The sequence below is a fragment of the Anastrepha obliqua genome, chromosome 1, assembly GCF_027943255.1.
Source record: "Anastrepha obliqua isolate idAnaObli1 chromosome 1, idAnaObli1_1.0, whole genome shotgun sequence".
In the NCBI taxonomy this organism is placed as follows: Eukaryota; Metazoa; Arthropoda; class Insecta; order Diptera; family Tephritidae; genus Anastrepha; species Anastrepha obliqua.
The window spans coordinates 104,605,172-104,619,131 of NC_072892.1; the positions used below are offsets into that span (position 1 = coordinate 104,605,172).

General features: G+C 36.1%; 1 protein-coding gene across 1 annotated transcript; it reads right to left on the reverse strand.

Moving 5' to 3' along the window:
• Nucleotides 1-11,235: 11,235 nt before the first annotated feature.
• LOC129248789 (SRR1-like protein) lies at nucleotides 11,236-12,314 on the reverse strand. The gene is made up of 2 exons (XM_054888408.1): nucleotides 12,104-12,314; nucleotides 11,236-12,035 (listed from the first exon to the last, which is right to left on the reverse strand). Exons 1-2 carry the CDS (start codon nucleotides 12,235-12,237, stop codon nucleotides 11,342-11,344), a joined length of 828 nt encoding a protein of 275 aa, XP_054744383.1. The 5' UTR covers nucleotides 12,238-12,314; the 3' UTR covers nucleotides 11,236-11,341.
• Nucleotides 12,315-13,960: the final 1,646 nt, after the last annotated feature.

Below are 13,960 nucleotides of genomic sequence, written 5' to 3' on the forward strand. Positions count from 1 at the left end.
ATGCCTAGGCATAGATCCGGTGTTGCGAATTGTGACACTGACCTGGTTGTTTGATATTCATTGTGTTAAGAATATTTGTGAATAAATATTTTTTAAATTGATATTCATATCTGCCAAATTTGAAGTGACAACAATCTTCATGCGATTTTTGAGAACATTTCGCTGCCCAAACAAGTCACTTCTTGGTGAGGTGTGCATGCCACAAGAATTACTACTCTACTATTTTTTTTAAACAAAAGACATAGTCAATGCTATCATTAATGTTTTGCATTATAGCCAAATGATTAGTAACTTTTTGATTTTCCATTTCAATATTAATCATCACAGTACCACATTTTTCACTTGAATATATGCACATATATTCTATACTCCTGGGCGGAATTGAGTTTAGGAAGACTTCACTCCGGTCGAAGTAACAAAAATAGCAGTCATGAGTGCTTGAGTTCTAAATGAGCCAAATCAGTCGTTTCCACGCGATTCAGAGAAATTGGGAACCTTTCAGTTCACATTGAAGAAAATTTTGTGCGACAGTATTGCCCTATAGCAATTGCGGCTCCTTGGATTAACTCGAAATGTGTTCAACAATGCAGATCCCTAATGGGTGAACTCTGCGGAAATTTTCAGGGCACTATATATTGGATACCAGGATACAGAGGAATAGAAGGAAATGAGAGAGCCGATGAGCTCGCTAAGGCAAAAATTTTCTTGCCGAGGTTAAGTACGTTAGAAATATATCCATAATTCTCCTTTCTGGAAACGAAACTAAGTGAGGAACTAGCTCTGAAAACTCTAAGAAGTGGAATACGAAAACTACAAACTTTATTTCATCACTTTCTAGAAAAGACTGCAAAATATTGGTCGGAGTACTGATGGGACACTGCCTCATCCCACATCACGCAGCCGAAATGGGATTTGTCCAGAGCGATGCGTGTAACACATGCAACGAAGCAAATGCTAGGGGTACTTTGGGACACCTACTTTGCCACTGCCCTGGTCTTTGTAGAACTCGACAAATGTGCCTAGCATCAACATATTTTTCATCTATGAAGAATATTGCTGACAAAGACTAAGCGGCTTTTTAAAACTCGCGAAAATGTGCATCACGAATTACATAAAATAATAATTCGACTCCAAATTCAGAACGAAATGAACGCTAGAGGTCTAAGTGAGATCTTTTTACATATCGCCCAACGCCACCTAACTTAACCATTGCCTTATATATACCTTTGCAAAATTTATATGAAGAATCCTCTACAACCTCAATATACCTCCCCTCAACCTTAATATACGTTACGTATACGCCCCAGAGGCTGTAAAATTATTATAGTCAAATGCGAATTAAACAACAGAACAATAAAAATTCGTCTTGAGGGGCAAGCAAGCAAATAGACGACCTGAAGTACCAAATAAAAGCGGTTGTTTTGCAGGAAACTGGAACGAAGCACAAAGGAGGGAATACAAATTGCTGTAATATGCTGAGAATTCCTTTTGCTTCACAAGCGATTCATGCAAGACTGTTTAGAAAAAAAGGAAAATATAATTTTTTTAAATTCGTATTTGCGCATATAGGGTTCTCCATTAAAAATTCTCGAGCTTTAAAATAAAAAAAAAACTGTTTAAACAATGTTTTTGCAAAGGTAAGTTTTATTGCGGATTCCAATTGAATGCCAATCCCGTGAAAGGGCGATAAATCCATAGAAATGACATTTATACGACTAAAGTTAACAAAATAAAGTCTTTATTTCTCATTTCGGCAGAATAACCCCTTCGTTAACATCTGCTTTGCAATTTTTTGTTTAACACGAAGAATCTTCTAGAATAAGCTTCTACTTAAATTTAGTAACAATGTTTGTTCCGCTCCTTTCTCTGCTTTGTTAGAGAAGAAAGTTTCTAAAATTGGCGAGAGAGAAGGTCACATTACTTTTATTGTCAAATTATCAAATTACTTATTACATGACTTCTGTAGAAGTTGTCTAGATGCGTATAAGCAAGAGACGATCTCGCACCTTCTGTGCCATTATTCTGCTCTCTGCTCTATCCAGACGAGGGTTTACAATTCCAGGTAGACAATTTTTTAATTGGAAAATCTCAGTTCTGAGAAATCAGGTATATTCTAAAATGTTTGAAAAACACACACTAGTTGTAGGAGAGATAGGGAAAAGTTCCCCGCGCAACATCACAATGGGCTATAAGCCTGCGTGTATCAAACAGGACAACTGCTTCAAAGTAATCTAACCTGCTTTTATTTCATTAACAACTAACAATATACCTCATAAAAGGCCTTTAAAAGGATGTGCCTAGAAGCTGTTTTAAAAGAAAACATGCAAACATTTAGACTCTTGCAGGTTTCAATATTTCTATTCAAAATACGGGTCTTAAAAATCATATCCGAGTGTTGTTTTTCAGCTCTGGAACTGATGCTACTTTATTAACATAGACTTTAAACTTTGCAGTCTAGTCTGCCAATCCGTTTTCTATCTTCGACAGAACCAGTTTCTCGAAATTTTTTCACCGAGTTTAAAATTGTACATCTTGAAAACTTTAATTTGACAAATTTCTAACTTGATGAATGTCAAAAATGACATAAAAAGGTACCGTATAGGAATTATTCACTACTGACATCAGGGTGTCTATTTTGAGTTACCATTGTATAACATTTTAAAGAAAATGTAGGTTAGGATGGCAACGCACAGACCGACTACCTAGCGAAATTAGGCGATACTTCAAAATTCTATAGACCAGAACCATTTTGTGGGCTCTGTCATAAAAGAAGTTATCAAAGACTGCGAAGAAAGGCATGGAGAGTCCCAGACAGAGACAGACTAAATAGTTTATCCTTCTCTCCAGCAGAACCTCAAATAGGCTTCTAAATCTGGATAGCGTGGGCTTACGAACTCTTTCTGGATACTATACGGAGCATTCTAGACTTTGTTATCATTTCAGGAAACTGGAATTATTAGAAATAAGCGCCTGCCATTTTTGCGAACTGGATGATGAAACTCCAGAGCATATTCTCTGCCAATGTGCCACCCTAACAAGACGAAGACTCGTAAATCTAGATGCTGTCGATCTCATACTGGATGACCTTGCAATGGGTGGACCGGGGTGTAATGGTGTGGGGATGTATGTCAATGGCAGGCGTGGGTAATTTTGTATTTATTGATGGTATTGTGGATAAATTCTTTATCTTAATATTATTATACGGCGGCCGCCGTAGCCGAATGGGTTCGTGCGTGATTACCAGTCGGAATTCACAGAGAGGTCGTTGGTTCGAATCTCGGTGAAAGCAAAATTAATAAAAACATTTTTCTAATAACGGTCGCCCCTCGGCAGGCAATGGCAAACCTCCGAGTGTATTTCTGCCATGAAAAAGTTCCTCATAAAAATATCTGCCGTTCGGAGTCGGCTTGAAACTGTAGGTTCCTCCATTTGTGGAACAACATCAAGACGGACACCACAAATAGGAGGAGGAGCTCGGCCAAACACCTAACAGAAGTGTACGCGCCAATTATTTATTTTTTTTTTATTTTTTTAATATTATAAAAGAAATCTTGTACGAAAGTGCGCAAAAACTGTTTGTTGGAAACCCCCCAGACTTGAATTCGATCGAACATTTGTGGTATGAACTTGGAAGGCGTGTCGCTAAAATTAACATAACTAGCAATAATCTCCAACTAAAGGAGATAATCCAAAAGGAATGGCGAAATTTGAGTCTAAATGTGACTAAAAAATTAATTACCTTTATACCAAATAAACTTCATGAAGGGATCGGGCAAAAAGGAATGCCTACTAAATATTAAAATTTCATTTAACTTAATGTTTTATTTGTGAAATTGGATTGTGTGAATAATTTTGTCCCTTCAAAATATGAAGAATTCTGTGTTTTTTGTTAATTTTTCATTCATGGAGGAAATTACATCGATTTTTTCTCAAGATACAGCTTATCGAAGGAAAAATTAGTGGTTGTGGGAATAACATTGTCCGTGTGTGTATGTCTTGAAGAGAACAACGACTTCTCTTATTTATTCCAAATAACTTTATGTTTATGAACATTCACTTGCCAGAGTTACCAATTACAAAAGGCTATGCTGCCAAGGTAATAAGCAGGATCCAACGAACAGAACCGTTCATAAAGTGATCCAGTAGCCCGTTTATGTAACTATTCTCGATGACGTCGATTTGACGTCACACTGACGTCACTCTCCCTTGCGGTGTTTCGAAGTAATCAAATTGATAGACAATTGTGGTAGTCACCGATGTGTTACATTACATTTCAGTACGATTACTCAATTGAAAGGGTTCCGGTAACCAAATAAAATGAAATGAAATACTGTCGATGCTGTTTCGTTTGTTGTCAATGCTTAATAACGAAAACTAGCAAAGAGTTGTGTAATTTAAGGAACTTTACTTTTTTCTTGATTTAATTTAGTTTAATTTTACTTAATTTAATTTGATTTAATTTTACTTTTTATTTTGCGCAAATGGTATAAAACTGTTTTATGGTCGATCTTAAAGATCCTGGGCGATGATACGCCTAAAACATGCCGTTCAGCTTCGAGTATTTTTGTCATTTTTTCGACCTTTTCTTTAACATCAAAAATGCCTGAACGGAATCGATGAAACCGAAATTGCGCGTAGTTGACTGTTGCAACATCGGCACCATAACACCATTAACAATTTCAGCGGCCTGGATACATTTCCGTCTTTATCAAAGAAAAACTGTAAAATGTACAGAATTTTGTCTACGTTGACTTCCATTATTAACACCCTGTAACTCACAACTGAATGCAACGAACCAAAAGCAGCAAAAGAATTTTTTTAGTGTGAAATGTCACCTTGACATCGAGCATATACTTTAAATTGTTTGATTGATACATTACGAGATATCGATCACTACATCCATCTCTTTTTTATTATTCCTCAATAAATTATAGATTTAGGTGGTGTTCTCAATTGAAAATAAACAAACTATGTACATACATATATAAGAAAATTATCATAATGCATATTATATTTTTCCTAGCCGGAACATAGGGCGGAATACGAGACATGTTTCTGTTTCTTGAGTGTATTAATTTTCCGGTTGGGTCACTAGCCCGACGCGACGTGCTTTACGAAAGCTTTACGAAAGCAGGAAAATGACGGAATTTAAGGTGCCCACGTTTACCTTACAACCATTTGGTTGTTGCCTTCTCACGTTAATTCACTTCATGAGGGTAATCAAAAAGCTATCCAGGGAGAACCTGCCTAAAGCTGGAGGTTGTGAGCTGCTTGGACTATCCAGCAGAGGAATCGCTTCTGGCCATGCCCAAGTGCATAGCAATCAGAGAGGTTTCCGCAATATGCACCTCTGCGAATAAGCCCGCCCGCCAACTTCTGAGAAAATAATGGATTTTCCCCAAACTACTATGTACCGTACTACCTCGACATGTTCTTCTAAGATCTTTGCAAAAGATTCTTTAGTTTTTTTGCCATCAGCAAAAAGGCAGGAGGTAACTTATTCTTCAAATGACGCATTAATAGACATATGTAAGTAAGTATGTATATAGAAACACCAGTTATTGGTAAAGACCAATAACCTCTCGTATATTAACACGTTGAGTGCCATGTGAGTCCAGGTTGGTCTCACAGTGCAAAGAGACTTTCAGGCCTCGTGGTGACACTTGGTCTCGCGGTATAATGTGTGAGATTTCGGTTTGTGCTGCTGCAGCTGCTTCATAGAGGCTATTAGTAGTAGTGTATTCACGCCATACTAGAGCCATTGCATTGTTTATGTTGCTTGGCCTATGGGTATGAGACCAATGTGGCATCATATGGCCTATTCAAAAATTCAAATATTCTATGGTATTATGTAAAAAAAAATCGTGGCCGGACGAACCCCATTTTTTTGTTGTATGGTGGCACTCAACGTGTTAAGCTTCTTCATCAAGCAACTTGGAATAAGTAGCTGACAAGTTCATATACATACATACATAAGTATTTCTGCGATATCTGTGCTATCCGAGCGAATATTTTTGGAAATACACAGCGAGAGAAGAAATATATTAAAAAATACAAATATTGATAAGATTTTATTTCTAAACTTGAATATTAAATTGATTGAGTTGATTTGATTGAAAACAAACCAGCCGTATCCACAATCTGATGCAAATGGTCTTAACAATCATAAACGAAGCCACTCGTCACAATTTCACTTTCAAAGACAGGCATTTGTACGACCACGTTCATACAGGGAAACTTTTGTTGCTTCAACTTTGCAAATTCTATTTTGGAGTTGCACGTCGTCTTAACAACGGCCAGAGCAATAACCTTAAGTAGAACAAGAAAACAAACTTGTTGACCGAGCACAAGCAACTCGTTGCCCCTCTCCTTGCCTCGTTCCCCATCTTCCATAAGTTACAAGTTGAAGCAACGAAAGTTGCCCTGAATTATCGCAATCTTATCACGCGATTTTACGGAGACTTACTGTGCTTAGGTTTAAATTTAGGTTATGATTAATTGCCCCTTAAGTAGTAATCAGCTGGCTTAGATAATTTAGTATCAAAAGCAGTGATGGTAAATGTAGGGAAAATTCCCTACATGTAGGGATTTTTGTCGAAAAATGTGGGTGTTGGGAAAAGAAGGACAGATTTTTTTTTAAATTCTGTAAATGTAGGAAATTTTCAAGAAGGACAGAAAAAATTTTAAAATAGCGGGGTAAAATTAAAAAAGTTCATTTAAAATAAAAATCCGCAATAAGATTTCATGCCAGACTTCTTTTCCTTATGGCAGCATACTTTTAAAAGCGTTAATACGGCAGCATTGCCTTTTTTTACTTCGTTAACGCTAGCACGATTTTTTCTTTGCGCGAAAATTGTTAGTTGTCCCACGTTTTCTGGTGCTTTTCACTTTTGAAGTAAGTTTGCAATTATTTTAGTTTTAGCTTTTTTTATATTTAAAATGCATATATTTTACAGAAATGAGCTATTCGACTGACTCTTCGGAGGAACACCAGGAAAAACAATGCAAGTATCGGAAACAAAAGTTCAATAATAAGTGGCTTGACGACGAAATTTTAGTGGCTAGGGAAGCTGTGGCTAACGATCCATTCAAATGCAAATGCACTGCGTGCGAAAAAGTTTTGAACTGTGGCAAGTCTGATTTACAGAAGCACGCCGAAACAAAAATGCACCAAAAAATATTAAGGCAATTAAGATAAGACTTAGCATGTTCTTCGCTGAGCATAATGTTGCGCTGCAAGTGGTGAACCATTTAATCCCACTCTTAAAAGAAATCGTGCCTTATTCTGAAATGATAAAAAAATCTGAGCTTGGAAGAAAGAAGTGCACCAGCATAATAAAAAATGAATTGGCAAAAGAAGAAAAAGACAATTTAGTTAAAAAATTAAAAGTAAACAAATTTTACATAATGATCGAAGAGAGCACAGACATCGGATTCAATAAGCATATGTGTCTCATGGTGAGATTTTTCGACGAGGAAAGCGAGCGGCTTGTGGTTAAGCTGTTGGCTCTAATTCCAATAAGAACTGATTGCACTGCAGAAGCTCTGTACGGAATTTTTAAAAAATCTTAAGCAAACAATTCAATTTTGACGTTGCAATTGCCACATTATAGTGTAAACACAGGAGAAAAAAATGTAGGGAATTTCGTAGGGAAAATTTGTTGTAAGCGTAGGGAAAAATAGGGAATTTTTTTGGGCTGTGTAGGGATTTTTCAAAAAACCATTTACCATCACTGATCAAAAGTAAACATTCATATGTAGTTACTTTTTTTTTGTAGAATTGTTACCAAATATCACTACCACTTGAATAATATCGGCTTTGGCTTAGCATTTGCAAACAAAAACTGGAGTATAAAGAAAAATGCAATTATTGGGATATTAATCTGGAACTCGATTCAAACTTTGAATGGCTGCGAATGAATACGACGCGAGGAGCGTTCTTTTTTCACAATCAGCCACCTTACAAATCTTTGGAAGACCCCACAGATGCGCTCTACCAACATCTGAATGACGTACATCCGATTTTTATGAAAAATAAATACCTTCAACAAGGTTTTAAGCAGCAAGTGTTGGATCCACGCACTAAAGAGGAGGTGAGATAAATTTTATATGATTATTAGGTTGATGGTCATCCAAGCGTTGACATTTTTCGCAGTTCTTGAATTTCAATAAAACGGATCATCTCGTAAGCTTACGGCTCCTAGAAGCATGGAAAGAATTCAAGGAAGTAGACGACACCGACGTTGTTCATTGGTGTTCCCTGGATCGATAAGGACATTAGAAAATGGTGCGTTGGAAGAACTTGTGACTGAGTACTGCTATACTCGGAAAAATTTATAGGCCAAGATCACATAGTTTTACATTTTATTTTATATTCCTATATATTTATTTAATTCGTAAATATCTTTTTTTTTATTTAAGGCGTCTGGCCACCCTGGCGGACCAAAAAATGCACTTTTTTTTTAATTAATAAATTCGAAGCTATGGGCCGGAATATTTTTATTTTTTAACTCAATATCATACAGGGTTTCAAGAATAACATTGTGAACTTTTATTTGAAAATATTAAAAAATGGTTACTTTCTTTTGCGATTATCTCGAAACTACATTTTTTGACCTGGTACCTTCGAGATCTCGGAAACTATCCTTCTGATTGCTTTCAAATTTTTACTGAATATTCTTAGATACATTATCTACAATGTTACGTAGAAGTTTTTTGATAACTTGATTAGTTTTTTTTTTATTAATGTTTTTGTTTGAAAAATGTCGGTAAAAAATTAAAATTTTTTTTTTCGGCTCACCATAATTTTTCTAATCGTCGAAAAAAAAAAGGCTACGCTACATTGTAGTCACACTACTTCAGAATAACCGGAATTTTTTTTTTTTTTTCAGATGTACCATAACCGAGGACCAGGTGGGACAAGGACCGCGCGTATCGTGTGGAGGACCTCCGCGGCAACCAACATCACGGCGCCATTTTTTAATATTTTCAAATAAAAGTTCACAATGTTATTCTTGAAACCCTGTATGATATTGAGTTAAAAAATAAAAATATTCCGGCCCATAGCTTCGAATTTATTAATTAAAAAAAAAAAAGTGCATTTTTTGGTCCGCCAGGGTGGCCAGACGCCTTAAAAGAAAACATTTCATTTACATCCTCAAATCAAAAAAAAAAAAAAAAAAAAAAAAAACAGCCCTGGAGCAGTATATGGATGAGAAAAAGAGGTCCGATGGTCAATTGTTTCAAATGCTGGAAGAAAGCATAAGCTGAACGGATAGCACAGATAGAAAGGTAGAAAGTCGATGTCAAATGTGTATTCAAATGTATTTGAAATGATATGAAAATACGGTACTGAGAATTAATTAATTTTAATTTCCTTTTTTAATACATATTGTATGTACGCACGATATAGGGTGATTTTTTTTAAATAAATTCTTCGTGAAAAATGGTGTTTCGTAACTTTTGATGTTATCATTCATAAATTTTGCCGATGTGAAAGCTTCGCCATGGATTGTAAGTTCATCAGATGTGTCTCGGAAATAAACACCAAATCTCCTTCTTTTGCAATATTGTGAAAAACACAGCAAGCCCTTACAAAATGGCAAATTTCGGAAGCGGCAGAAACGGAGACGAGGGCTGTGGGTAAAAAAATGCCCCATCAAACCCACTCATCTAACAACTCTCTCTCTCTCTGGACCCAACCCGTCGAAACTGCCAGTTTCCTGGGCCTACCGTTAGATGAGCTAGACGAAGACGACCGGTAATTACACTACACTGACAGGGCGAAGATACTGCTACAACAACAACAACGAGGGGCTGTGGTTCAGAAGTACGTGCCTCTGCATCATTGGCCGATTCCTATTTAATATACGACTTCAAAAAAACTTTCTAAATTTTATCTAATTATATTTACTTACATTTCATTTTAATCACCGTTTTTATTTAAAATTAAATTTTGACCCAATTCGGAAATTTTAATTATTATGTGTTTTTCTCTGTTTTTCTCACTTGCAAATTCTTACAAGTAAAAATTTATCAAGTAAAAACTTGAAACTTCCCTCAAAACGAAATGTCATTTTGCTCTCTCACTTTCCTCTACGTTGCAAGTTTTTTAGGTGCATGAACACCAAACCGTGATAATTTGTAATAATTGTTACAAACTATTTGCTTCATGAACAGACCTAATATAAACCACAATTTGGCGCTGAAATAATGACCAAATATGAGCTGCTGAAAGAATGGCTACGAATAAAACTTTTGAGCGAATGTAAAGGTTTTAGTGATCAATAATTTTGTCTTTCAATCGCAGGTAATAACTTCAGCATGTAGTTGGAAAATAAGTAAATGATTACCACGGCATCGGACAACAACTTGTCGCGCTACATCACTTACAAATGCAGCATCACTAGCAGGCCTGACAGTTATCTCACAGCTTTTGTTGAATATATAGGGTTTTTCAGTAAGAGCGCTTCAACCTTTGAACTTTTTTGAATAAAACACAAACGGTTTGACTTTTTTAACTAATTTTTTTTTTTATTATCGAGTTTGAACATATACATTTAAGTTTGAAATCCAATTTCTTTTGCATGACCACCGCGTGCACGTTTTACGAAGTCCAATCGTTGAACCCAATTTTCCACCACACTTTTTCATAAATCGGCCGAAATTCCAGCAATTTCGCGTTCAATATTGGCTCTGAGCTTACAAATCGTCGCCGGCTTGTTACTGTAGACCAATGACTTCACATAACCCCAAAACGGGATGGCTTGTTAAATGGACCGTAAAATGGCCGTAATGCTCTTAAAGTAGCAGCAACAGAACGATTATTTTCATAAAAAATTTGCACGATTTGCAATCGTTGCTCAAGTGTGTAGCGTTCCATGATGAAATGTATTATATACTAATGAAGTTTACAAATGACAAGCGAAAAATAAAAAATATTGCGTCGTTCGCCCTCCCTTTCGAAAAAAAGTTGAAGCGCACCTATTGAACAACCCTTTACCAACTGGCGGGTACAACTTATGATTCAATCTGAAGTAGCCTGACAAGCTTTTACTGTCAGCTTCTTCGATTTAAATAACTCCACATACGGTATTCTTGTAATTTCTACTTAACGTGGAACCATCTGATTTCGCATTTATGGCGGATGCGCAGCATTTACCAAAAAGTGATTTATTGTGCACAGCGGTACATGAGCATCTCCAGATTATTATTAAACTAGAAAAAAATTATCAATGAATTTTCATTACTTTTGTATTCAGCTTTCACCATGGTAGAATATACATTTTTAAAACTAAAAACAAATCTGCAAAACATATTTTTACTTAAAGAATATACCAGCCTAACTTATACTTAGCCTCGCAAATTCTTCGGCAGAAATCATTTCAACATCAGTATACGTTGGCGCATCTTTTTGCGCCCATATTGTAGCTTGTGTTGATGGTAAGGACTCCAATGGAAATACATGCACAGATAAGTCATTGAAGATGTTGTGTGTTTCATAGTCATCATCCAAGGGGAATTCCTTGACATACGGCAGCACATCTAATATATAAGCGGAATCTAATCTTAACATACGTTCGGGTTTGCTTAGTGATAAACTCTCGAAACTATTATTTATGAGCACCAGTTTGTTCAAACTTTGCGGTCGCCAATTGCTCCATAGCAAGTTGTTCGTCAAGCAATTCGGACAATGTGGTAGATAGAAAAGTGTGCGTTCATCTACTCCATATTTTGCTTCACAATTTTCATTCATTAACGAACAATTCAGGCGTTGAAGAATCTGTTTCTCACTTTCGCGGAAGACAGGATCGAAATATATAGCATCTTTAATGCAATAATGCCGTTGTGTACATATGATGAAAGCCAGTTGATGGAGTGCTTGAAAGTTGCGGGAGAAAGGACCAATGCCCAAACAAACCAGACTACAAAATTTATCTGTGCCTGCCAAAGTTTTAATACTGTCGTCCACTGTTTCCATGGCTTGTATAAAGTAATCACTACCAACCATTTGTGTGCACAACTGCTCCAGGCGTCTAGGGTATGAAATAAATATATTATCATTTAGTTTGGTAATGAATGAACGTGCGGGCGATTTGTCTACTTTAGAAATGCATCCACGTCCACTTCTTTCTCTTCCTTTTCAGTGCTACGTTCCGACAGCTTCCGCAATCTGGGATTTATAGCTCTACGCGCTATCCATTTCTTTCGTGTGACTGCACGGAATTCTTCAGACATTTGTTAAATATTCTAAATTTTGAAGTCATTTACTGCTTTCGACAGACGCTTTTCGGTTTGACTATTTATTTTTGACAGTTTGCTCTATTCGAATTTTCGTAAACATGCAGCAAAGGTTTTCGTACCATTCAGCTTTCGTTATAGTCATATTAATTTATCAATTATTTCTCTTTCTATTTAACCCTGCACAGCCGACAATATTTTTTATATGTTCGTTGTAGTCAGAAGTAGAAACGATTTACATTGGTTAGGCAGGGTTAAATTTGAGTTCTATGGAGGAGAATTTGGCAAAAATTGTTGGGTGAGTGTTTGTACGAACTTTTTATTAGAACTATTAGAAAGTTTTGAATGAAATCAACGGAGGGTTGGTTTAGAGTTTGTTTTTAGTAAAATTAACGGGAAATCTTTAGTATAATGTAATGCGTTCTAGATAAGAAGGTTGTAAGTAAGTAATTTATTGTTAAAATTGTGTAATTTAGCGAAAAGTTGGTGTTGTCAGACACCTCAAATAAGAACGCAGTTCGCATGCAGAGACGTTCACTTGGAGGTTGTTTGTAATTCTGCAGTATTTCCTGCTTAGTTTAGGATTGAGAAAGATTCTCAAAAATATAAACATATAAAATTGATTTTTACAGGAGCGTCGACGGGTCGAAGGGTTTTTGTAAATTAGTAGAATTTTTGCATAGAACTTGATTCTGCATGGGCGGTCTTCGGCCGCGCTTCAAAAAAATAACCTTCATCAGTAAAACTCCGCAATAGCAGCCATCCCCATCATCAACACTGAGGTGAAATACCTTGTTTTTGTTCATATTTTATTTTCATTTGCTGATATTCGGCAACACTATACTGTTGTCAATTCCAATGAATTGTTCTTCGCATTTGAAATTGAAAAGTGATGATATGGGTAAATGCATTTGCATTGAGATACTTCGGTATAAGTATGAAAATAACAAAAAACACGCGCGTGAGTGTATATTTTGTGAATTTAAGGGAAGTTAGAAGTTTGAATGTGGCAAACTATAATGAAGTTCTTGAGGGCAAATAGTTACAAAGACAAATAATTACAAAACTATTATTTCCGGAACAATTGGTAGTTATAAAGGTTGAACCACCTGAGCCATTCCCTTACATCTCCACCAAGTTCCATTAAATAAGTCATTATAAAGGGTGGTTAAATTTCAAGGGCCGATGTTGAATTTGAATAAAATACAATTTTTTTAGGAAATTATTGTCATTTCTCTTTATTATGATAATATTGGTATGGCTCAATTACGTATAGAACAAAATATCGGCCAAGTGGCCGCCGCGGCTTCGGCGGCACACCTCCATCCGATGGTCCAAATTTTCGATGACGCGGAGACATAATTGAGGTTCTATGCCGTTATTGTGCCGAATTATCTCATTCTTTAGCTCTTGAATTGTTGCTGGTTTATCGACGTACACCTTTTCTTTCAAATAACCCCAAATAAAGAAGTCCAACGGTATCGTTGCCGTTTAGGTGTGGATCACATTCAACATCGGGCCTTGAAATTTAACCACCCTTTACTTTGCCTAAAATTGCCCATGTAGCATTCTACAAAACCCGACCCAAATTAACACCGCAATATTAAGTTAATAATAATTTTTAATTTATTTTCGTTGATAAAATTTGTTCATTATGCTCGACAAAATTTTATATATTAAATGTACTTATCATGTTTCTTGTTATCACTATGTGATCTTA

What these genes read in the sequence shown, in the direction of transcription:
- LOC129248789 (XM_054888408.1), bottom strand. Translation starts at nt 12,237, where the DNA reads ATGTCTGAAGAATTCCGTGCAGTCACACGAAAGAAATGGATAGCGCGT. An exon ending in GACGTGGATGCATTTCTAAA is followed by an intron (nt 12,036 to 12,103) that starts GTAGACAAATCG and finishes TTCATACCCTAG; the next exon opens with ACGCCTGGAGCAGTTGTGCA.